The following is a 25,700-nucleotide window of genomic DNA, read 5'->3' as shown; positions in this document are numbered from 1 at the left end:
TTGCTCTTCCATTCCCAAAGTTTCAAATTTCCCTTTGGTGTCAGTGTTCTATTAATAAAATATTATCATATTAAGAGGTCAAACAAGAAAACCCAGAGAGAGAAAGCAAGCAATGGTCATCCCTTGCTGTGGGACGATACTTCCTCTGGACCAAGAGAAGAGCTCCCTCCCTGTAGTTTTGGGTGCCCACGTAGCTGCCAGAGTCCCTGCCCCAGTGGGCTTGCCAAACGGCTGGTGTGAGGGAGGAGAGAAGCTACAAACAGGATTTCCCTACTCTCTGACCCACGCGGCCCTCTTTGCCTTTCCTAAAGCAGGAGATAGAGAGCTTCTGTCTTTCCATCTGCATCTGGTCTGCAGGTCCAGGTCTCTCTGTCTGCTAGGAGTCCAGGCCAGGAGAGACCAGAGGGGGGAAATGGCAAACTTAGGGCCAGTTTGGTGGTGCTCTGAGTTCTCCTGTCCCTCCCTCATGTTCCTGTTTACTCCTTCCCTTCATGATAACTGCATGTGGGGGAGGAGACAGAACCAGGATGGGTAGAACCGGAAGGAGAGAGAGAGATTTGCCGTTAACAGACAGGGGTGTGGATTTACAAAGGTTGGAAAAGTGCTTCTCTGGGGCACACTAATTTAGGGAGAAATTCTCTTTTCTCCCACAGTGTGGTGGCTAAAAGCCTGATTCCTTGGTTTGAATTTTTGCGTTCACTTTTCTAGATGAAATTTAGAATCATTTTGTTGTTTAAAGAAATCTTATTTTGATGGAAATTTAGATTTGTAGATCTGAAGAGAGGTGATCTTTTTATAATATCGAGTCCTTCCATCTAGAACATGGTACACCTTCTCTTTCTAATTCTTGTTTTGTGACCATCGAAGATTTTTAATTTTTTTTTTACAAAATATTCGCTTTGTTTAAACTTATTTATTAATAAATTTATTTCTTAATTGGCTTTGTTTAAATTTATCCCTAAGTATTTTATTTTGTTACTATTGTGAATAGAATCTTTTTGACATAAAAAAATTGCTTCTGTTATTGCTGACATACACAAGAGCCGTTGAGTTGGGCATATTTGTAAACAAGAGTTTAATAACTTTTATTAGTTCTATCATTTTCTGAGTTCATTTTCTTGACTTTTGGCAAATAGTGATTTCTGAATTCAGTCTCTCAGACTGGTTTCTACAAATAATAATTCAGAAACTGTCTTTGAAAAAATTTCTTGGAAATTTCTATTGCTGGTTTAACCACCTCCTTGGCCATTAAATCTTGTATAGCTTTAGGTCACAATTCGTAATGACCAGCTTACTCGTTTTGATTCTGACTTTTTAAGGAAAGCCACTGATAAGATAGGTATATTTTATGATGTTAACGAAGTATCTTTTTAATTTTTTTAAAAAGAACTTTGGGGGCGCCTGGGTGGCTCAGTGGGTTTAAGCCTCTGCCTTCTGCTTGGGTCATGGTCTCAGGGTCCTGTGATGGAGCCCTGCATCAGGCTCCCTTCTCCGTGGGGAGCCTGCTTCCTCCTTTCTCTCTCTCTCTGCCTGCCTCTCTGCCTACTTGTGATCTCTGTCTGTCAAATAAATAAAATCTTTAAAAAATAAATAAAAAGAACCATGATCACAAAAAACACTGAACTTTATCAAGTGCTCTTTTAGCCTCCATAAAAATGACTATTGGGTTTTCCTATTTGACATGTTAATGTGATAACATTTTGTTAATAGAACTCCTCCCCCAAACGCCTGCATTTCCACAGTAAATCCTAGTTGGTCACAGAACCAATTGCAGAGTATTAATTCACAAGGAAAGGCTTCTGCAAATGATCTAAGCTGCTGCTGCTTTGAATTCTGCCCGCAGTGGGGTTGTACCAGTCCCCTCTTCCCCGCACCCACGGGCCACATCTGTGCCATGAGCCGCTGTTGCTGGTGGCTGTGTCCTTGCGTGTGCTGGACAGGAAAGGCAAGTGAGTGCTCAGTGTCTGAGACTTTGGTCCCAACTCTAATATAATGCCCTTGTCCACTGGAGCTGAGGATCCCTTTTGTCTCAACCTAAGACTCAAGCTTTTTTTTTTTTTTTTTAAGTATTTTATTTATTTATTTGACAGAGAGAGAGAGAGATCACAAGTAGGCAGAGGTAGGAAGAGAGAGAGGTGGAAGCAGGCTCCCTGCCGAGCAGAGAGTCTGATGTGGGGCTAGATCCCAGGACCCTGGGATCATGACCTGAGCCGAAGGCAGAGGCTTTATTTAACCCACTGAGCCACCCAGGCGCCCCTAAGACTCAAGCTTTGTACCAAAAGCAGACAGATGCTTCTTCCCCAAGATCCCACTCCAGTGATTTCTCTCTAATGAGACAGACATTCAAGCCCAGGAAAGACATCAAAGAAAATTGTGTTTAACACCTACTCTGGGCCAGCTCCAAGCCAGAGGCTTTACTTCACTTTACTTAACTGGCTTACTTTATGTGACTTACACCTGACACTCTGAGGTACCCTTATCCCCAGTTTACAGAAGAGAGGTCAAGTAACTTGCCCCTGGATGTGGTTATTAAGTTTCATTGTTGTCCTTTAAAGCTCAGGTGTAGTTCCAAAGCTTGTGGAAACTGATCTGTAATTTCTCACTGGCCTTCAGGGATGGGTCATGAGGCAGAACTAGGGAAGGGGTTACAGCTGTCCTATTGAGTCTCTGGCCTGCCACAGGTCTGGTCCCTTCCCTGGCCTGTGGGGACCTCAGGGAAGGATGCAGGGCTGCGTGTGGCCAGCTACCAAGGTCCCGGGGCAGTGCCTCTCCCGCAGGGCTGGATTCCGCTTCCCGAAGCAGCCCAGGTAACACCTCACCTGAAGGAGCAGTTGGGAGAACCCAACTATTTGTCATCACGAAAATTCATGGTGTGTTGACAGTATTTCTGCCTAGTGCTCTGAAAATTCAAGGAAAATACATATTCGACATTTACTGAGTACCAGAAGCTATTCTAAGAATTTTCTACGCATTAACTCATTTAATCATTAGAATATCCCTATGAGGCAGGTACTATTATCCCCATTTTACATTTTCTCCCCTTAGAAAACTAAGGCACAAGAGGTCCATAGAAAGCAAGCCAGGACCTAAGCCTAGGCTCTTGACCACTGCACTGTATCAACGAAGTGAAGACCAAACGAACCAGAGGAGCTAGAATTCAGCGCTCTTACGTTGGAAAGACAGTGAGGTTCCACTCAGGATCTGCATTCATGCACAAACGTCAAAACCAAGGAAGCCCTTGCCCAGGTATTCCATGGAAGGTTTCCGCCGCCCTGTAATCACCAGAGGACACCTGCTTTCCCATTAACAAGTACCACAGAAGAGGTTATAACGTGCACCTTCCTCAAGTTCTAAAAGTGGGTAGAAACTCGTGAGTTTCTTTTAGTGGTCACAGAAAAGGTTCAAAAGTTAAGTGAGGTGTCCTAATGTGGTCAGTTTGTTATAAAAAGACTCTAGTCATCTGTACATGGATGACCCTTTCTCCAATTTTCTTTAAATATCAAAAAACAGTTCAGAACTTGGCAGTCTGAATGAAAATTTGGAATTGGAGCTGGACTATTATTTCTGCATCAGGCTCAGTTCTAACTCTGCATCTTCTGTGTGGCTTCCCTTCAGGACGGCAGCTTTCCTGGGGCCCTGAGCATCTGAGGGCGTTCTGGCCCCTGGGGTGCCACAGTGAGAAGGAAAAGTCAGCAGCCCTTCCAGACCAGGATCTGTACCCTGGATGTCCTGAGTTTCTAGCAGCGGACCCCTGGTCTTTCCCTGCCGATGGACACACTAACATCTGGAGACTGGGAAACCTTTATGGAAGTGAAAGATTTTTTTTTTTAATGAGATTTTATTCAAGATAAACAAAGAACATATCATCAAATCATTCAAAATATTTTTACAGATATTTTATCAAGAAACTCACCAGTGAGAGCCCTCCAAACAGTGGCTAACTATGCCACATTTTTGCTTTTATGAAAGTGACAGGTAAATGAACTGCTACTAAGAATGTATCCCTTCAAGAGAAAGAGGGAGGTTCTGAAAGTCATCATCAGATCAGCACCAGAGCAGCAGAGGTTCAACTTGGGCCCCATGCCTCTGGAACAATTCGTGTCCAGAATCCTCCCCAAAGAAAAGCTAATTTAAAGAACATTCTAGGAGATGTTTTTACTGTACCTGTGGTCTATTTCTTTGGAAATCAGTTGGTATTCTACCAAAGGAAAAGCAGGCCTTCAGGTACTGGACTCCTCTGTTCCCCACACTGCTTGGGTAGTACTTCCTGAGCAACCAGCAACACAGTAGAGGGAAAAGAGCAACTTAGGGGCAAACGAGAAACACGGAGGACACATGCATGCCATGTGTTAAGTAACAATAGTTAAATAATGTATTGCCAAACCCCATTCTATGTATCTTGATTCTTATTTATCCCAGATCAAATATAAGTACGGAGACATTTTATTTTTTTATTTTTTTTTTTAAGATTTTATTTATTTATTTGACAGACAGAAATCACAAGTAGGCAGAGAGGCAGGCAGAGAGAGAGGGGGAAGCAGGCTCCCCGCTGAGCAGAGAGCCAGATGCAGGGCTTGATCCCAGGACCCTGAGATCATGACCTGAGCCGAAGGCAGAGGCTTTAACCCACTGAGCCACCCAGGCGCCCCAGTACAGAGACATTTTAATTGGTTCTTTTATGTATCTAAATTCCTACCTGAAATCAATTCTTAGAAACTGTTGGAGGCAAAGAGATGAATGCAAAATTTAAATGTAAATAATTCTTTGGTGAGAAGTGACTTTTGTAACTGCTTAGACATGATCGAAGTATTATTTAAAAACCTTTCTTTCTAACCACCTAAATTAAATTAAATAGTTCTTTTTTAAGGCACAAATTCAAAGGTGGCAAAAGCACTATCAGGTGAGGATGGAGGACACCCCCCCCACTCAAGGACACCAGAGAACGGAGACAGAAGTAGGTATTACGGCCATGGTGAGAGAGAAACAGGCCTAGCAGGCAGCCTCTGCGTGCTGGGGGTCAACATGTCTGGGAGTGGGTTATGGGGAGATGTGGAGAGGCTTCCAGGCTTGGTACTGGGGGCTCAGTGCAGTAGCTATTTACCAACCTGGAAGGAACTTTCCAGTATTTTCGCAACAGAAGCAGCTCCACCAGTGCAAACTGGCTGAACACAAGCTCTGTGGGAAGCTTTCTAGAAGTGCAACTTGATCTGAAAACAGAGGAGACTGTGGGCACGTTATTTTTCATTAGTTTATTATAAAAGCAAAACAATTCCCGGAGACACAAGACACAACATCCTAATCTCTAAATTCCTTTGTGTTTTGTTTCTACCTTGTGAGGCTAAACGCCCTTCATGACCACCCGATCTGCTCCATCCGCACTCAACCCTGTCTCCGGGCTCCTGCCACACAGGTCAGAGGCTCCAGCAGCCTGTACCGTGGCCAATGCCATGGAACCACTCTCTGAGGTGGCTGAGCCTTTCAAGGAAAAATTTCAGTAGATGCTAACCTATTCTAAATAAAGGTGAACAGGTTGTTTCTGCCCCTAAAATTAAATCCTGCATATCTAGTAGTCAAGCTTACGTCTTTCTATTACCACCTAACACTTAGAAGTGTGGCAGACTATTCACCGACTTGTTAATTCTGGGATCACTACTTGGGATCCAGACGAGTCAAAATAAATGGTGAGGATATCTTCTAAAAAGCCCATGATGGCCCTCCTGGCAGTGTCACCGGTCAGTGCCTGGATACTGCTTACGTGCTCCAGGGCCCTTCTGACCAGCTGGCCTCTTTCATGTGCGCTGTGGGGTGCTCCGGGGTCCTCTCCCTCTGCTCCTGATTTTAGAAACTGTAGGATAAATGACTGCACCATGTCCCCATTCAATTCAAGAGTTTCTCGGATGCAGGGCAGGTCTGAGGCGCTGGCCAAGCTCAGGAGGTGAATCAGTGCCTGGCAGATCTGGGTCCGTAGGCTGGCACAGTACTTGAATTCCAGAAAGTCTGTGGTGTCTTCACTCTTCTGTAAGGCAGTGACCAATGCGTTCCAGATCTGAGCGTACTGGTCAACAGAGCCATAGTGCTCTCTCTTGCTCGGGATGGAAAGGGCAGTGGCGGATCTGATGCGCACTTTGAAATTCTTGCATGATGTTACAACCGACGTCAGGGCGTTGTAGGCCTGGGAGGTCCATGGGGCTGTTCCTAGAAAGAACCCACTAGCACTGAAACCAACAAAGGCTTAGACATCAACGGGGGAGGGGGAGAGGGGCAGAGGAAGCACACACACTAGTGCTCAAGCTAATCACTATGTTTTCACTTAATTCTCACACTAACCCTAGAGGATTAGGGTAACCAGTGGGATTACTGGGATAACCACAGGGTAACCAGTGGGATAACTGTGGGATTCTGGGGAAGGTGCCGAGTACTGACTCCCAAACTTCCCATTTCCCTAAACAACCTGCTGCATGCTCAGGGCCTCTGCTACTTGCTACTTCAAATGGGGACTCTGGCAACCACGACAGAGGCTTCTTCTCTGGGAAGAGACTGTCCTGAGGGCTTGGTGGGTGGAGTACAGACTGAATTATAGCCCCATTTGTTCTCTCAGTCAGGTGCTTCTGAGCAGAGCACACACTGCACAACTGTATGCACATCCTTGTTCATGATGACAAAAGAGTCTTTTATCACCCAAATTAGCATCCAGGCACGGCTGTGGACATAGCCAAGTCATGCATTTTATTGCACAGAGAAAGAAAATACTATCTAGGCAGTGACTGGGGAACAGAATACTCAGATTAACCAAAGGTACAACTGTCTTAATTTTGAGAAGATATTGCCCCGATTTCTGTCTTCTCTCCCTTCCTGATGGTCTCAGGAAGTTAGCCTGCTTTCTTCCTCCTCAGAGCTCCCACTCTCCACTCCCCCACTCCATTGTGAGAGTGTTGTTTTTCCTTGAGATGGGCAGCAGAATAGATTTCATCTTCCCTAACTCTCCTAGCTCCTCCCAACTTCTTCGTTGCCTTTGAAGACAGGCAAGCAGACATCTACCTTAACGATCTCCAACTCCGCAGGTCACTTGAGCCTATTTCCTCCCTAGAAAAGCCGAGAAGCTACTTCTCTACTAGCTCCCTTTTATTTTCTTAAGTAAGTTTATTTGTTTATTTATTTAAGTAATCTTAAGTTTATAAGTTTAATTTAAGTTTATAAGTTTATTTATTTAATTAATCTCTACACCCAACGTGGAGCTCGAACTCACAATCCTGAGCTCAAGAGTCACATGTTCTTCTGACTGTGCCAGCCAGGCACTCTCTGGGTAGGAGTTCTTGATAATAAAGGGGAAGCAGAGCAGATTTCCCTAACCTGATGCATGCTCTGCTGGTCCAGAATGGATTTACCTCCTCAGTAACACATCTTATTTCAAACCTCGTCACAAAGACAAGTGTATAAGGCAAATGCTGGTAAGGAAAGTGGATGGGATCTGGAAGCTACAAGCGACACGCCTAAGCAGCTGTTAGCCACCAATTCTCTAGTTCGGTACATGGCAGGTCACTACTTAGATGCCCTCCTTCTATGCCGCAGCCAAGGGCTCACATGGGATTTCTGATTTCTACTCTTTCTTCCATGCTACTTGTTTTTTCCTTCTTTTTTACCCCTGTTGTTAAAACAACATATGCTCTTGTAGAAAATTTAGAAGTGAAAGCAGAAAAAAAAGTCTACTTATCATCCCCTCCAGAGGCAACCACTGTCACTAATTAGACTAATTTCTACCCAGTCCTTTTTCTACCCATTTATTGAGATCATGCTATTGAAACAATTTTATAACCTGTTTTAATTTGCTTAACATCATACTTTCCCAGATTATCAAAAACATTTTGTAAACATAATTCTAAAAGATCCCTTTGAGGGGCGCCTAGGTGGCTCAGTCAGTTAAGTGTCTGTTTTTGGCTCAGGTCAGCATCTCGGGGTCCTGGGATTGAGCCCTGAGTTGGACTCCCTGCTCAGCAGGTAAGCAGGGAGTCTGCATCTCTCTCCCCATCTCCCCTTCCTCTTTGCTTGTGCTCTATCTCAAATAAATAAAATCTTAAAAAAAAAAACCTTTGAATATATATACTATGATTTATCTCAACCATTCCCATAAACTTGGGTGTTCAGAACATTTCCATTTTTTCCTAATACTGTGATAAGTACCAATGTAAGGAACATCATAAATAACAAATAGGCTGGTATGTGTTGTCCTAGGGCCCTCCACCAGAGAGAAGAGGGAGACTTTCTTACCTAACGGAAGAGCAGGATTTTTAAATACATTCCCCATTGCATAACAGGCATTCCACCGGACTTTCATGGCAGCCTCAATTAGAACAGTAGAAATTAGGGCCTGGATGGACTCCTCAATGATTTCAGCAAACCTGGGCTTTTCTATATGAGATGGCTGCAAAAAATGAAGCAAATTTCCAAGGGCCCGGACTGCATTGCTTTTTACCTAGAAAAAATGTAAAAAAAAAAAAAAAAAAAGAAAGAAAGAAAGAAAAAGCATTAGAAATCTGCTTTGCCAAAGAGATGTTACAGAAAGTTTATTTTCAGCTTTAAAAAACCCAGGAAGTCTTAGTGCCAATGAGACAAGCAGACCATAAAGGTGTAGCTTCTTGGAATGCTGTAAAGACCTAGTGTGGTGAAGAGCCTGTGCCCCTGGAAAGGTGAGGTCCTCTACAGCTCCTCACCGGTATCTTTAGATTAGACTTCAGAGAGGTGTGTCTTCCTCGTTTTGCAGAGATGGCATGGAAGACCCAGGGGCAACATAGCAGAGCTGGCTTGCAGCAAAGGGAGAAGAGGTGAGGTTTCAGAGTTCCAATCCCGTACTTTTGTATTTAAGAGTCTCAACTTTTGTAGCCTATTAGAATCATCTGGGGAGCTTTCTTTTTCAGAAACCAATTCCCAGGCCCGAAGTCCAGAAATTCTGAACAAATTAGTTCAAGGCAGGGTTCCCTAGGTTTTCAGAATCACCGTGCTCAATTAAGCACTTGGTATGGGTCAAGTGCTATGCTAGGTGCTTCAACACAAGCATCTCCGAGGCCGCTGAGGTAGAGGTCATGACTTCCATGTTCAAGATGAGGAAACTGACCTTCAGAGAAGTTCAGCAATACACCAAACATCACCCAGTTACCAAAGGGCAAGCCAGGATTTGAACCATGTCTGCCTGACCCTAAAATCCATTTCTATGCTCTCAACATACTAGTCTAACAGGAGCTATTCAAAGCCAAGAGCTGCTCATCCTTCTGACTTACCACTTCTACTTAAAAGATTTTTTGGAAAAACAAAACAAAACAAAGGCAGATTAATATTAAAGCAAACGAAAACAGATCACAAGTGGTATTACAAACAGCACTGATGTTTTTCAGGACACAGGAAGACAGGAGAGAAACACATCATACCCTGAGTACTCTCTCGATCACCTCTGAACAGGAATAGATTCGGTGGAACAAAATCATAATACACTAGTATCTGCCTGAGAAATACCAGTGCTGTGACTCTACCTTGTCTTTATCCCTGGATGCTTCTATCGCTGATCGCAACATCTTCAGGAGCAGGAGACCAGAGAACTCTTCCTGGAAACTGGGGTCTGGTGTCTCCCTACTCCATCCAAAACAGGCAAAACATGTTGAAAGGCAAAACCCAGTTGAATATACACATATACACATACTCTCACTTAGTACAACTATAAAAAAATTTGGGAAAACAGCTCAACAAATCTGTTCAGATTATATCAAGAACTTAGAGTTTATACCCTTTGCCTCAGTGGGTCTACATCTAGGTATGCGACCAAAAGGTGTATCTCAGAATAAAGATTTCATGCACAAAAATGTTCACTGCATATCAAGGCCTAAAATAATGCAGATGTTCAGTAACAGGGGAGTGGTTAAATAACCACTGCCCACTGATGACGGTGTGATAGTAATTCACATTTATAAAGCTGGAAGAATGCTCACACACGTTCTGAGAGAGAGCTCAGCAATGAAGAGCAGGACGTGTGAGGAGCAACCGCTGCCTCCAGGGAGGGGAGCAAGGTAGGAACGAGGCTTTATACTGAATACCTCTTTAGTATCATTTGAATTTTTTTTAACCTGTGAATATAATACTTTAAAAAATTACAAATTTGACATTTAAAAAGTAGTGCAGCGAATACTATGGTTCTGTACTTCTACTTCTGTATCTTCTATAATGTGGATATATAACTTGTATCAGAGACAGTATTAAATATATACACACACACAGAGAGAACAACTTGCTAATCTTTTTTGGGGTGCGGAGAAAGGGAGAGAGAGAATCCTAAGCAGAGAAAGAATCCTAAGCAGGCTCCACACCCACACGGAGTCCAATGTGGAGCTCCATTCCAACATACTGAGCTCAAGACCTGAGCAGAAATCAAGAGTCAGATGCTTAACTGACTGAGCCACCCAGGTGCTCCACAACTTTCTAATCTTAATACTTGAAGGAATATAAAAACAAAACAGGAAGACTGACTACACAATATGGGAGAATTACTGTTAGTTTTTTTTTTTTTTTTTAGTAGTAGTAATCAAAGATATCCTCCTGGGTCCTCAGCCTCAGAAGTCACGCACGGGAAATGAGCTGAGTCACCTACATGTTGACAATCAGAGTGTCTGTCAGGTTGCCCAGGGACCAGGCTGCTTTGGCCCGGACATTCAGAGATTTGTCTTGAAGTGACATCAATATTGCATTTGCTGTATCTGCAACAAAGATGACATCCTAGAAGATAAAATGAAACATGGTAGTTACTTTACGAGCTCACATAGCTGCCTTGCTATTCTGGAATTTATTTTCAGAGAAAGATTTATTTACCACAAATTTCCACTTGAAAATCAACATGTATTTACTCAATTTGCTGCTCTACTGGATTACAGTTTGGACCCTCACTCAAACCCCAGGGGAGGGTCTTCCATGATTTTGGTATGCGCCATGCACACCCAAGGAGCCTGCGGATTTTGCCTTGTCGAACATTTTACAACCTGGTCCATGACAGTTATCAATGAATTCTGTGCTTAGACTGATTTCCACCTTGGGAAATGATGTTGACAATGAAATGCATTTCTGGAAACATGCCTTATTCATTACACACTTCTCAGGGGGATAAATGTCCTAGGTAAGACTGAAAGAGAAATTTATTTCCTTCTTAGTAACAATTTTATCAGCTTTCTAAGTTATCACTATCACACGGTAATGTCCCATTTCTTTCTTTTTTTTTTTTTTTAAATTATTCATTAATTTAAACATTACCTGGGCACTGAGGGTCCTGGGCAGTACAGGCATTACTATATTTTAGCAACAATTAAGGAAACCAGATTAAAAGCAATGTTATGTCTTTTACCATCCAGCTCTCTATCTACCCAAACCACAAGCACACTGGCCCATCACAGGCACTGAAGGGCAGTGCAGACTCACACTGACCTGTCTGAGACAGGGGAAAAGCACATAGACTCCAAGGGCCCGTGAGGTCGCTGCTTTCACTAATCGGTTCTTGCTGTCGTTCAGCCCGAGCAGCATGGTGAGGCACAGGATCTGCCTGTCACTCTGCAGTGGGAAAGGTTGGCAAAGGGAAAGTGAGCCTGAAAGAACTAGAAGCCACTGTCCTCGACAGGTGACTGTGACGCGTCTGTGTCTGAGTTCATATTTGGGAGCAGAACACAACTGAGACCTGGAAGCTACCTTGGCAGAGAGCAGAGGTTCACTTCGGACCCATCAGGGGAGTGTGTGCACACAGAGCATATGTGACCCTTAACCTTTACCACTGTGTGAACTCGGTCACTGTATTCTGCTCCTTCATGAAAGCTAAGAGCAGACACAAATGTCACTGGGGACTAAAGAAGGGGAGCCTCCTAGACACCCCATGTGGTGGGCACCAGCCAAGTACAGTCACATACTTCACGTTACTCCTCACGTAGTGCCCATTTTATAGATGATAAAACTCAGTTTTACAGAAGTTAAGATCATCAGAGAGGTGGAGAGAGGAAGAGCTGGGACTTATACCCAGGTCTTCCTAACTTCTGGCTTCGAACGTTTCCTGAAATGTCTCTGACTTCCGAGCCTCGCCCCCCACTTCCACCACCCACCCTCTAAAGTGCAGGGAGGAAAGGCTCTCCCGAGACGTTAAGATTTTAAATTCTGCCCCCGCCCTCTCTCCATACTCAAGTAGACTGAGCCCACTTTTCTCCGAGAGCATGATGAATACTGGCTCAAAATGAACAAGAATCTGAATCAAACTAAAGCTCTGATGCTCGAGGGGGCTGCTTGGGGCTGAGGAAACACTCCTCTGGTTACCGGCAGGCTGCTGAAGGCTTCAGGCAGGATGGAAGACAGGGCATCGCAGGCGCTTGCCTGCAGAGTCGGGTGCTCAGAATTCTGCAGGGCTCTGGGCAGAGGGCCGTTCAGCATCATAGTCCAGAACATCACCACCTGGAACAGGGGCACAGTCAAAACCGTGGCCCAAGAGCCAACAGTGGAACCAGCTCGACGCGAACACTACCACAGGGGGCCACAGTAACGAAACATCCTTCTATAAAGCAGAGGCTTTCTCTAAGGCTTCCGCTAGTCCTTCCACAGCAATGGAAGGGGCTTCAGAAAATGACAATGGCATCCTTCCACCTTACTGACCAGGGACCGGTCTGCTACAGTAAGACGACCGGGGAAGACAATTGTGGGGAGGAAGGGGAAGATGATGGTAGTAAAAGCAGCAGCTGCCGGCACCTCGAGTCTTCCAGAGTGCGTCTCACATGCCAGACGCTGCTCTCAGTGCCTCACACAGATCTACACACTGCAGTCCTCAGCACAACTAAACGAAGTATGTGTCATTATCTCCACTTTCACACAAGGAAACTGAGGCACAAAGACATGGTGTAACTTGCTAGTGGGCATGAGAGCCCAGGGCCCAGAGGCCTGTGCGGGAGTCCAAACAGCGTGGGATCCAGAGGCAGATCCTTCAGCGGCCGCTTCCCATCTCTGCAACCTCGGGCAAGTCACCAAACCCGCCTAAGCGTCGGCTCCTCTTCAGAAGAACAGGGCAAAGTTGTCTACTTGGCAGAGTCGGGGTGAGAGTAAGACGTAATGCTGGGTGTGAAGTCCCTCACACATGCCCAGTGCGTAACGGAGACTTAAACTGAGCAGGGGGCTGCTGTGAGCACAAGGAAGAACAAGCTCACTTTCAGGCTCTCCAGGTAGGCACCTGCAGAGTACCTTGAACACTTCCTTCACCTGCTTTCTAAAAACTCGGATTTCATATCATTTGCCAATCTGTTCGTGGCTTGGTACCTCTTTCTGCCCCATGGATTTAGTCCCGAGATCTACCATGTATCCCACAGCCCAGTTCTGTCCTCCCCTAAATCCCAGCTCCTAGAAACCCAATCTGGGTCTCTCCTACCCCAAATGAAAAGACTGTGGACAGAGGTATGCTTGCCAGCCTCCAAGATGGCTCCCAGTGATTCTCACCTCCTACGTAAAGGAGGTGGCCCTCCGTTCCCACACTGGCTGGGGCTGACCTGTGTATCCAAAAACGGGCTGTGGAAATAACAGTGTGAGATTTCCAAAGTGAGGTCTTAAAAACACCACAGCTTCTGTCTTGTTCTCTCTTGATTCTCTTGCTGTGGGGGAAGCCAGCCACTGCATCTAGGGGACACTCATGCAGCCCTCTGGAGAGGTCTTCGTGGGGAGGAGGGAAGAGGCCCACTGCCAAAAGCCAGCGCTAGGTATGTGAGTGAGCCATGACGGAAGAAGATCCTCGAACCCCTGTCAAGTTCAGTTGGCAGCCCCTGCTGGCTTTCTGACTGCAATCTCAGAGAGACCTGAGCTAAGCCACTCCCAATTCTTGTGCCAAAGAAACTATGTGAGAGAATGTATATTGTTTTAAGCTGCTAAGTGTTTTAGATAATTTACTACCAACAACTGACTAGTAATATAGCAAGTGTATCCCTTTCATACAGATGAAATAACACCCAAGTGTGAACAGATGAGTCTTGCCTAAAAGTCACTGACAAGCAGGGGGAGAAGACTGGGTGCAAACTCAGGTCTGTCTGAGCAAATCAACTCATCTCCCCGTGAATGGTGACATTTCAGCTTTAGTGGCAGTCTCAGGAAAGAACTAGGGCTAGGTATTAATTTCTTGCAAGGATGATGGAAATTGCAAAGGGAAAAGAAGAGGCAGGTTGAGGAGGACAGGAGAAAAACCCATCACTTGTGGTAGGGTCATATGTTCCTCACTGGCACAGTGTGGGGACAGCAGAAAGAACTAAGATCTCAGATCTTTAATGGGAACCACAGGGGCATGGTGGTGAGGGTGTTAAGGGAATGGACATCTGTTGAGCACCTACTATGCGCCAGCACCTTTATATTTCAATCTTCCAATAGTCCCAGGAGTTAAAGATTATTATTCCTCCTTATGAGGAAATTATGCTTGTACATCCATTAATGGTGCTCCCTCAATTTGATCTCCTGTCTTCTGATTCCAAATGCTTGGCTCTTCCCATCATTCCAGTCTGCCTCTTGGGCAGGATGAATAACCAAACTAGGTTTTATGTGGAAGAAATGCTATTTCAGTTGCTGGCTGTATGTTACACATAAAGTGACCACACAATGAACTGCAAAGAAACCAAAGCACACATAAATCCTATTCGTGGTAGTATCACGTCATCACAGATTATAAACTAGTTTTTGACACTGGAAGGAGCCTTATCATTTACTTTACTTTATTACTGAGCCTCAAAACTGACTGAAGCACTAAGAAAAGAGAAAGCCGTGAACTGAGACGTACTCACCAAGGTGACTGGCACTCTCTGATCAGATGGTACGGTAGAGTCTGGTTTATACTGTTGAATTAAGCCTGTACCCAGTTCTTCCAAAAGCTGCCAAGGTAAAAGAAATAGATTATCAAAGCACAGTATGAGAATTACGGAGGTAGAAAACCTCACTTGTTTGGAGATGACCTCAAATCAAGGGGAAAAATAATTTCCAACTGAATTTTCTCTCCTTTCTCAGCAACTGCTATGCAAGAAGTATGCTTTCAGGAACAAAAGCACCAGAAATATATGGTTGATTTATTACCAAATGACTTCTTCGGGTTTTTACATTAGAGCTGCAAATACAAGAATGTATGATTTTCCCTACCTGAAACCTCCCTCCAAAAGAAACCTCAGAATGGACCGACACGTAGCCGAGGGAAGAACATAAAGGAAGAGAAGAAAAAAGCAGGTGGCTTTTCATGAAAGTTACCTTTGCTCCATGAAGCTGAATGGACGGATCTGCTTCCCCCATGCATTTGCAAATCACCTCTCCAAGCTCCATCAAGTACACTTGAGCCATTGAAAAGTAACCTCTGGCCAGATGAGCCAACACCTGCAAAGAGAAGGGACGAATAACCCCCAAGACCTGAATGCAGTGCGGGGCTGCAATATCCAGAGGCGTGCTCTAACATTACAGAAGTCGCTCACACTTAACACGGGGCAGGATTCTAATGCTGAAGGAAATGAACAACTGCGATCTGTATTTTATGACTGAAGTCAATTAACTGTGTCATATAATCTCAGGGTGCTTTATAATTTATGAAATGTATTTCACTAAGATTGGTGATATTATTTACACCTGGGAACAATTTGCTGAGGCTGGGACTCGTGGAATACTTCAGCTGAAGGAGGGAGCTAAGGCTGAAAAAGCTGGAAGTTTCCATGTTCAATATCAAACCAGACGACTAGCAGCAGAGCGCAGAACCAAACCCATGTCTAAGATCACAGTTGAGCACGGAAGAAGGAAGTATGTTAACCTAGCTTGTTTTCTTCCTTTGAAGGAGCAATTATTTTGTTGTCTCTAAGCAGACGGAAGATGAAAGAGAAGTTACAGAGAACTGCACATTTACTTAAAGTTGCAGAAATCAGAGACGAACTGTACAATTTCTTTCAGAATTACCATATAATCTAGCGCTCCCACCTGTCACATAATGGAGGTGACTAAAATGGCTTGCAACAAAAAGGCAGGCATCTGACATTTAAACCAAGTCTTCTCCCAGCCTCGGCCAAAAACACAACAACAGAGCTCTCACACCTAAAATGCAACTCCCAGTAACACCACTGGCCCGTGGCTCGGTTTTCCATTACTTTCATGGACTCGCTCCCCACAACCCAACATCCTTTGAAAGCAGAATGATTTCTTCCATTTCAGAAACAAGGAGCCAGAACCTCCTACCTGTAAGGCCTCCAGCCGCATGGGGGATGGTTCGTAAGTGCTTCCTCCAGCAGAGCCAGCATCGCTACCCGAACAGGAATCCTCCTTGGGCAGCACAACAGTGGAAATGCAGAGTCGGATGAGCCAGCAGGGCTCTGAAGATCCCTTTGGGGAGCTAACTGATGCTTCCTCCAGGAAGGGTCCTGAGGGGGCTTTTTTGCACCAATCAGGAGTGCTGAGGTGGGGAGTCACTGAATTGCTACTGCTGAGTCCGGAAGAACAGGGCTGTTGTAAGAGCAACTGGACTTCAGGTAAAGGTGCGTGAGTGGACACGATGGCTCCCAAGAGAGTAAAGCTTGACACTCGAACATTTACATCTGTCAAAGTTAGTGGGAATTACTGTCACTGTGGGATCACAATTACCGCCGCAGGCAATGAAGAATTAGGGCATCCTTGGTTAACCTTCATCTAATTAAACCTCTAGCCCTAACTTCCAGTTTAGAGAACTACACGGGACAGAAACAGTAGTTCAACAACCCTGTAAAGAAACTATCTGGCAATAGGGTGGTTGGGTGATGGGGAGGGTATGTGCTACGGTGAGTGCTGTGAACTGTGTAAGCCTGATGATTAACAGACCTGTACCCCTGGGGTAAATAATACATTATATGTTAATAAAATATATATATATATATATATATATATATATATATAAAGAATTCAGAAAAAAAAAAAAGAAACTATCTGGCAAACTGAGCATGTGAAACGTGCTGGGAGACAACTGTCTGGGACGCATCCATAAATCAGCGTGGCGAAAGAAAGGAAAGGCTGATGGACTACTCTAGATTAGAAGCCACTACAGTGACAGGATAACGACATGCAGTGCACGAACCCAGAATGAACCCAAGTTCTCACAAAAAACGAGGACAGATTCTTTGAGACATGGGGAAATTTGAATGTGGAGTAGATTTAAGATGATACTATGGAATCAATGTAATTTTCTTAGGTGTGAGAATAGTGGTGTGTTATTTAGGAGACTATCTTTATTCTTAAAAGATGCAAGCTGAGGTATTGAGGATGAAATATCATGTCTGTAATTGACTTTTTAAAAATTGTTTTTTAAAAATTTTTATTTATTTGAGACAGTGAGAACATGAGCAGGAGGAGGGGCAGAGGGAGAGGGAGAAGCAGGATCCCCACTGAGTGGGGAGCCCGAAGTCGGGTTTGGTCCCAGGACCCTAAGATCATGACCTAAGCCACCAGTAGGCACTTAGCCAACTGAGTCACCTAGGCACCCCTGTAACTGACCTTCAAATGGTTCAGAAATATACATATTTATACGCACACATGTATATTCACATACACAGATACACATGTGCGGAAACAAAGCCAACATGACAAACGGTACCAATGATTAAGTCTAGGTAGAGGTACGCAGATGTCCATTGCACTATTCTTTCAAATTCCTGTGGGTTTGACCATTTTAATAGTAAAAATGCTGGAGGACAAAGCCAGACGCTTGTCCCCTCAGTCTGCAGATGAAGAAGAACTGGAGCAGGGGAACGGGCAGGGCACTGAGCCCAAACACTCGGGATGTTTCAGTCTTACTTCTGCCACTAATGTGATGAGAGACTCCAAGGCAGGATTTACCTTTCTGGGTCCCGTTTTACACACTGGCGAAAGAAGTGAATTGGACTTAGTTTGCACATCTCTTTAAGCCTCCTAAAAATCTCATGAGGTAAGTCTACTTCTTCCTGTTCGGGGGAAAGGAGGCTCTGACAGGGCTGCGATTCTGAGATGGCAGCAGTGGGAAGGGGCTGCAGACCCTCAGCCTGACTCCAGGTCCATCAGCCCTCCCATGACGTCACAGAAACATCTGCCACCTCCTTTAAGTACTAGAAGTCAACACTGAACAACTTAACGTACCAGAATACGGTCTGATCCTAAAGCTTGCAAGCAAAAGAAAAACAACTGTTCTCCAAACAAGTGTTCTAGCACATGTGTATTATGTGTGGGAATAAGTCAGGAAACAGCAAGAAATAGGACTGTAGCCAGTGGGGATTTGAGGCTCTGGAATTTTATCCAAACCTCAGAGGAGATAATGTTAAGGAAGTTAGGTTTTATATTCCAGTTTTTCTTTCCAAAAAGAGGATGATGTCTATGTGACTCTCCATCCATCCTTACTACTGGGGCTTTAGGGTCCAAAGTGGGGTTCTAGCAATGGCTGGTTTCCCCGAAAACTTGAGAATAAGTAGAGATATCCTAGAGCTACAAATATGCTCTAAATACTTTTAAAAATAATAATCTAGATTTGATTGATATAAAAAAGCAAATGACTTTAAACTACCACCAACCTTTGTGGCGAATATAAGGCTTTATCTGGTTCCAGACTTTGGTCAACAGGCTGAGTTTTAGACGGTTATATGGTGAATTTGATACTAAATTTGCAAGGCACTGCAAAATACAAGAATAGCCCATTAATCGGTCTGATTAAGCCACAGAACAGACACAAACTTTACAGCATTTAATTAAAAAAAGAAAAGTCTTCATAGTCATTTGAAAATCAGTCTTTTTCCTTTTTGTTCTTTTTTTAGGGGAATAGCATTTGTATTCTCATTGGTACAACTTAATACTAAAAATAGGAGTATTTTTAGTAAATCATTTACTTGGACATACAGAAATTGTAGGTCAGATCAAATAAGTAGGCACAACAGTATAGCTTTAAATAAAATCACCAGTTAGACTTCCAAATAGGGTATCATTAAATAAAATTAGTACTTCATTATATTCCTAAGTCAAATAACTTTTGGACAATGTAAAACATACAGAATTGAAACAAGACAAAAACCCTCCAGAACCTATGGATAACTTGGCACGCTTACCTTAATTATTTGAGTAAGGGTCTGTGAGGATGACTCGGCCACCAGCGCTAACAAAAGACATCTGTGCAATTCTCTAATGCTGGATGCAATCATCACAGAAAAGGGAGTGAAAGCCCTTCGGTGGTCACTGGTATCTTCAGCAACAGACAGAAACTGCTTTGAGCCTTCCAAGATGGCAGATAAAACTTGCAGAGCACAGGCACGTGTCTGAAATTTCAGGATGATTCCCATCAGTTAGTTAATAATCAGGAGTCAAATCCCCTTCTTGGGGCACCTGCGTGGCTCAGTGGGTCAAAGCCTCTGCCTTCAGCTCAGGTCATGATCCAGGGTCCTGGGATCAAGCCCCACATCAGGCTCTCTGCTCAGAGGGGAGTCTGCTTCCTCCTCTCTCTCTGCCTGCCTCTCTGCCTACTTGTGATCTCTGTCTGTCAAATAAATAAATAAAATCTTAAAAAAAAACTTCTTCCTAGTTTTGTTTTTAATTTTGGAAGTATTATGGATCATTTTAACTAGGAAAATAAAGGCATTGGGATTATCTATCAGGTCCTAAAAGTAGCCATGAACTAGGCCCCTTGCACCTCCACTTTAAAAAGAGCCTTACATCACACTGCTGTTAGGTTTTCTTACAGTAAGGAACGAGTCTAAGCTACACAACCATACAAAAACCTGAAATCATGAACATGAGAATAACTTGGCCTGGTTTATTCGAGCACAAGACCAAGGGAAAAGAGAGTGAAATAGCTCATAGGGCAGAAATAAAATACATGAGTCTAGAGTCTGTTTTACATCAAACATGCTGCTTTATATGCTCTCCTGAAGCATCCATGAGTGCTCTAAGTTAATTAAACAGGATATTAGAGACTCTGCACATTCAACTTGGCCGGCATCATTTGTGATCCAATTTTTCAGAAACACTCTTAATGTACAGAAATGAACACTGCCTGTAGTGAGCCTATGATAATCAAAGAAAGGAAAACCATTAACCGTAGCCTGACAGATGGAAATGGAAGTATGTGCCTTTTTGCCAATGGCCAGCTGCACTTGTCGGAAGATTCACTGCAGCAAGCTTGTGTTTCTAATGCTAAATATGACTTTCACTTGGTACTCAGGATTTTGTGGTATGAAACTAGGGAAAGGAGAAAGAAAAGAAATAAAAAGAGAGCCAATTTAACCAAAATGGAATATAGGTAATAAATGTAGGACTAATAATGTAATACTGTACCCTCTTTGGCCAGTCCCCCAAAATACCAAACACTGTCAGATAATTTTAAAATGGAGACTCATCATTATAATTCGAATCTAGGGGCACCTGGGTGGTTCAGCTGGTTAAGCGTCTGCTTTGGCTCAGGTCATGATCCCAGGGCCCTGGGATTGAGCCCCATATTGGGCTCGCTGCTCAGTAGGGAGCCTGCTTCTCCTGCTGCCCCCACACCCACTCGTGCTTGCTCTCTCACTCTCTCTCTCCCTCTCAAATAAATAAAATCTTTTAAAAAATAATAATTCTAATCTAAGTATTTGCTCATCACGAAGTGTATCTGAGTTTGGTGTAAAAAAGGTTTTCTGGAAAATCTGCAACTGTATCATCTCTGCGTAACAACGAATAAATCATTTTTGCATGCCTCTTGTAGCGTGGACTCAAACAAAAAACTGAAAATTTACTGCTTTGAAAATAAATGTGTAGTAGAGCAATATGAGTCTTTGGAATTAAGCACAATCACCGAATTTAGGAAGATGACAATATATTAGGAAACTGTGTGTGTGAGAGATTGCTCATGAGAAAGAACTCACGCACAAGTCACAAGTCTGCTCATCCAAGAAAGAACTAGATCAGGCGCTGGAAAACTTTTTCTGCGAAGGACCAGTAGCACACACTTTACAGTTTAGACTTTGTAGGCCCAAGAGTCTCTGTTGCAACCACCCAGCCACAGCAGCACAGACACTAAAGATTAAATAGGAATGTGTTCCAATGAAGTTTTACTTACAGACAATGAAATCTGAATTTCATTTAATATTTACAATCATGAAATATCATTTAAAATAAAAAATTTAAAAGCATAAAACTATTCTCAGTTCATGCATCATCTAAAAACATACTTTGCCAACCCCTGAGTAGATGGTTGGTCTGAACTGAAAAATGTAGATGTTATGCTAAACCTTCATTCCTTTAGATAGTAATTAAAAACCATGATTCCAACAGCTCACAAATAAACTATAATGAAAAACCAAGTTGTAGAGAGTCATCAACTGATGTTCAAAAGTTAAAAAATTTTAGCTCAATTAACTTTGGTACCCTATAAGGGAAAAAGTATCCATGACCATCAACAGATGAAAACAAAAGTAATGTCACTGAAACGTATCACTGAGATATAAACTCTGTATAAAAAATTGATACTATATCAAATTACACTTCTCATAGTTCTGATTTAATTTCCTTTAAACCCCGTTTAACATATCTTTGTTGCTAAAAAATTCTACTTATGATACTGAGTTGTTAAGTTCTGCTTCACTGACTCTTACATCAATATTTAATAAACTGTTGATCAGTTCTGATCAGAACTTCCATCAGAAATGACTGATGTGCAAGCAAACTGTAAGAGGTGCAGCTCTCCAGAGAACTCCTTTTGTTAAGTTTTTAGTATCTGAGTGTTTACAATGATGGATGAAGACTTTTCAGTCAGATAAGCATCAGTGTGCTCCATTTCACCAGCGGGGGGTTTCACTTCCTTGGACACGCAGTCTTGTTCAAAGGTAATGAAACTGCCCTTTCCCTATCTTGCTACCTACAGATGCAGCAGAAATGTTTGCTATGGTAGCTCAATCAGTCCTTATGTTTTCTTTAAAAAAAAAAAAAAAAAAAATTATTTAAATTCAATTAATTAACATACAGTAGATTGTTTCAGGGGTACAGGTCTGTGGTTCACCAGTCTTATATAATCCCCAGTGCTCATTACAACACATACCCGTCTCCAATGTCTTACCCTGTTACTGCATCCCCCCAGGCCTCTTGCCTCCAGCAACCCTCAGTTTGTTTCCTGATTCTCTTATGTTCTCTTAAGTTTGTTTAAGTGAAAGTTCTCTTAAGTTTGTTTCTCTTATGGTTTGTCTCCTTCTCTGGTTTCATCTTGTTTTATTTTTACCTCTTCCCCTATGACCCTCTGCCTTGTTTCTTAAACCCCACATATCCTTTTTTTGTTTGTTTGGTCAAAATCTTTCTGGGAAGGTGATAAAGAAGTCACTGCTGGGAGTGGGTAGCAGGGAGGTTTCGATGCACGTGGCTGTTCCCTTCTTTGGCTTTGTCCCAGGACTGATTATTCTGCACAATTGTTCAAGGTTACTTTTATTTGATTGCATTCCCAAAGTTGGCTGCCTTTAGGGTGGAGGCATTTGAACAGTGTCAGGGTCTCTAGATCTGGAGATACCCAAGCCAAGGTCATTTGTATCTTGGTTGGCCTTATAAGGAAAACCTACGTCTGTAATAGTTAAAAAACTGGCTTTATTCTCTTTCCTAGTTATGCTAACTATGACTTTAGAGTTTGATTTGTTTCTACATTTCACAGTTCTCCAAAAGAGAAATAAATAAACATCATGGAATTTCAAAATCAGAACAATTCTCAATGTACCAAGAAGAAAGTATACCCCATAGTTTGTTCCTTAGATCAAGTCTGGATAATAATCTACCTTTTTAACACCCAAGCAATTTATATAGAAGACATCTGTAAATGAGTCATGGTATTTGCACTGATGATTTGCTCTGTGCTGCCTGGAGACACACAGGCTGTGCTTTCTGAAGCACATCTGGCTGGCTACTTGCTCCACAGCCCCATCTCTTCCTTGGCTACTGCCGGCAGCTCTCCTCAGCCGGAGGCTCTTCCAGTATCCGTATTTTCATCCTTTATGGTAGTTTTCCTTTCAAATACTAGAAAGGCTTCCTTACTCACTTATTTGCCACCACTCATTCCCATTTTCCTCCCAGCTTCTCCTTTGCTACTGATTCAGTCAATCTGAAAAATTACTGCTGCTTTTAACTGCTCGAGATATCAGGTATTTGCAGTTGTGTGTATAACTGAGGCCCATTTATTTTTCTTCACCCTGTAAGAGCTTTTGAAGGGTCACCTAGAAGTTTTCTCATCATAAGCATTTTTCTAAGCTTTGCACATCCTTCATAACCCCACTATGGACCAAAATATTCCACTGAGTGTTTAAGCCTTTTTATTTTTCTTATTTTCTCACTTTTTATTTTTCTTACTACAAATACCATGGCAATCAACATTTTCACCAAAGGGAAGGAAGCACGGCTGCTTCACTGCAGCTCAGAAGGGACACTGAAGTTCTAACCCTCACTGTGCTCAGGCTTGAAGCAAGCCCTGGGCAGCAGGCAACCTCATTGTGTCCTCTCTCAACCCGTTAGTCACATAAGCCCACTTCCTATCCTCCTGCCTGTCCAGTGGTTCGCAAGTCGGAACTTAGGTTGCTATTAGGGAGAGCTGTATTCAGATGAGATCAGGTATGGCAGAGATAACAATAAAGATGTGTAAAGTTCTTCTTCCTGGTATCATGTGAAAATTTAAATGCTCTTACCTTCGGAGAAGGATCTTTTAATGTAAGAGTCATCAAGGACACGGACTGAGGGCTGCCAAGCTCAGGTGTATCGGGAACAAAGGCTGACCAGTAGCCATAAAGAACTTTTTTTTCTATAGATTTTATAGTAGAAAGAAAACAGGCTAATGCTCCTTGGCGAACTTTGGCTTGGTAAGACCTACCCAAGAGAAGGAAGACAAAGTCTTTTAGTAGTTTTTAAAAAATATTGACATGAAAGTCTGTTTATTTTAGCCAACTCAAATGATACATTGAACATTCCGAATAAACCCTAAGGTAAAGATGCCAATGTGATATTAAAACAAATATTTTCCCATCAAAACACATTAAAGCAATTTGTTTATATAACAAGTTAAAAAGTTGGCAATATAAAACAACTAGACAGAAAATAAAAGGGCAACAGTTTGACATCAGGAAACTAGTGTTAGATATGCAAAACTGCAGAGTGTCCCTTCATCCAGCAAACTCACCCAGAGTACATAAGTACGTGCCAGGCACTGGGCTGAGGCCGACAGACATGAAGCCCGTCCATGCCCCCCACAAGCTCACGAGGGACAGAGACAGACAGTTAAGGAGATAACTGCAACAAAGCATGATCAACCCTAAGGGGGGAATAAGCCCACAAAGTAGGGACCTAAGCCAGAATTCAGGGGGTGGGGGCATCAGAAAAGGCTTCTCAGAGGACATGACTGCTGAGATCGTACTCAAGAGCAGTGGTTAACACGGCAAGGAGACAGAGGGAGAGGAAACTCCAGGCAGAGGAACCGCATGTATAAAGGCCCACACAAATGAATCTTCAAGTTCAATCCTGTCTGTCAGTCAGCTTTTTAAGCAAAGTTATAAACTTACAAGCAATGGAGATTATAAGGCATAACAACATAACAAAATACTACTACCTCATTTTACTCTGCATGCCTCCCTCTGCGTCGGAATAGTCAGACTCACTACTGCTGACCCTTTTCCAGCTGGCAGAACGGATGGGCGGGGAGAACAGGTCTTTTCCTGCAGCGCCATCTCCCTCTACGGGCAAACTCTGGCCTCCCAGGGTCGAAGAAGAGGGAGTGTTCCCCTCATGCAGGTGCTCTCTGCCTGAGCCAGCGACGGGGGCTACCTCTCTTTCACCACTGGATTCTTCTTCTTCCTCTTCTTCTTGCTGGATTTTCTTTGATTTGACTTTTGATTTTTTCTTTTTATTCTGATTGTAGGAGCAAATGAACACGTATATATGATAGCTACTGGTACCTGTCTCATTTAATAATTACTAAATATGTCTCCAAAATGTAGTATGAGGAAAGAAGAAAAGAGAAGAGAAAAAAGTGGCACTTCCCCCTCTGGGTGTCTGGGGCTATGCTAAGGGCTTACACACACCCCACTGGACCATGGGAAACAAGGCAGGAAGTGTGTGCAACAGAGCCACGCTTGGAGCCCAGCTTTATATTCTACCCCCGTGACTCTGAGCAAATCACTTTGCCTTCCATTAGTTTGACCTTCCTCATCTGTAACGCCACCTTCCCTGAACAACTGTGAACGCATTCAACCGCAAGAGAATGTGAGTACAGAAAGGGACTTGGGTGACAATTTTCTCCGTTCTCCCAGATAAGACATGTAGCTAGCGCCACTCCAGATGTAGAAAAGAAATGCTAGCCCACCACATACAATGCATGTTTTAGGGCACTGGGGCTTTGTAGGTATGAAGTAAAAGCCAGTTTTCTCCCTTTCTCCTACTTCTTTCCAAATGTCTTTGGAATATGTGCCACCCTTTGCATTCTCAAGGTCCCTGACTTTGAGGAAGGAAGGTCCTCGTCCCTTCTATTTCGGATTATTAATGTGGCTCCAGACTCACACCCTTTTACTTGCTACCGTAGTGACTTTTCTAAGATGTGCATCTGATCACCTCACTCCCCTATATGAGTCTTCATCTCTATCACCTGTAAGATAAAAGCTAACTCCTTAGCATACTGTATAAGACCCTTAGGATGTGGCCTCTGCTACCTGCATGTCCCAGCCTTCCTCTGC

At 43.2% G+C, this 25,700-nt stretch overlaps 1 protein-coding gene across 5 annotated transcripts in view; it reads right to left on the bottom strand.

Moving 5' to 3' along the window:
• Positions 1-3,938: 3,938 nt before the first annotated feature.
• HEATR6 (HEAT repeat containing 6) overlaps positions 3,939-25,700 on the bottom strand; it is a 34,102-nt gene continuing 12,340 nt past the window's right edge. For 3 of the 5 annotated variants that reach the window (XM_032320803.1, XM_032320806.1, XM_032320807.1), the window contains 13 exons: positions 24,581-24,879; positions 23,667-23,844; positions 19,089-19,295; positions 18,561-18,660; positions 16,231-16,586; positions 15,265-15,387; positions 14,811-14,897; positions 12,325-12,459; positions 11,455-11,577; positions 10,631-10,755; positions 9,522-9,618; positions 8,266-8,470; positions 5,231-6,231 (listed from right to left, as the gene is read on the bottom strand). In XM_032320803.1, coding sequence (XP_032176694.1) covers positions 5,624-6,231; positions 8,266-8,470; positions 9,522-9,618; positions 10,631-10,755; positions 11,455-11,577; positions 12,325-12,459; positions 14,811-14,897; positions 15,265-15,387; positions 16,231-16,586; positions 18,561-18,660; positions 19,089-19,295; positions 23,667-23,844; positions 24,581-24,879 — 2,643 coding nt within the window. In that variant the 3' untranslated portion in view covers positions 5,231-5,623. Of the gene's footprint in view, positions 4,268-5,230; positions 6,232-8,265; positions 8,471-9,521; positions 9,619-10,630; positions 10,756-11,454; positions 11,578-12,324; positions 12,460-14,810; positions 14,898-15,264; positions 15,388-16,230; positions 16,587-18,560; positions 18,661-19,088; positions 19,296-23,666; positions 23,845-24,580; positions 24,880-25,700 lie in introns of those variants that run through there. The other 2 variants (XM_032320808.1, XM_032320804.1) reach the window with 2 other exon arrangements.

This window comes from Mustela erminea, chromosome 18 (assembly GCF_009829155.1).
Source record: "Mustela erminea isolate mMusErm1 chromosome 18, mMusErm1.Pri, whole genome shotgun sequence".
NCBI lineage: Eukaryota > Metazoa > Chordata > Mammalia > Carnivora > Mustelidae > Mustela > Mustela erminea.
The sequence above is the reverse complement of the archived record's forward strand: the minus strand, read 5'-3'. Positions and strand labels throughout refer to the sequence as shown.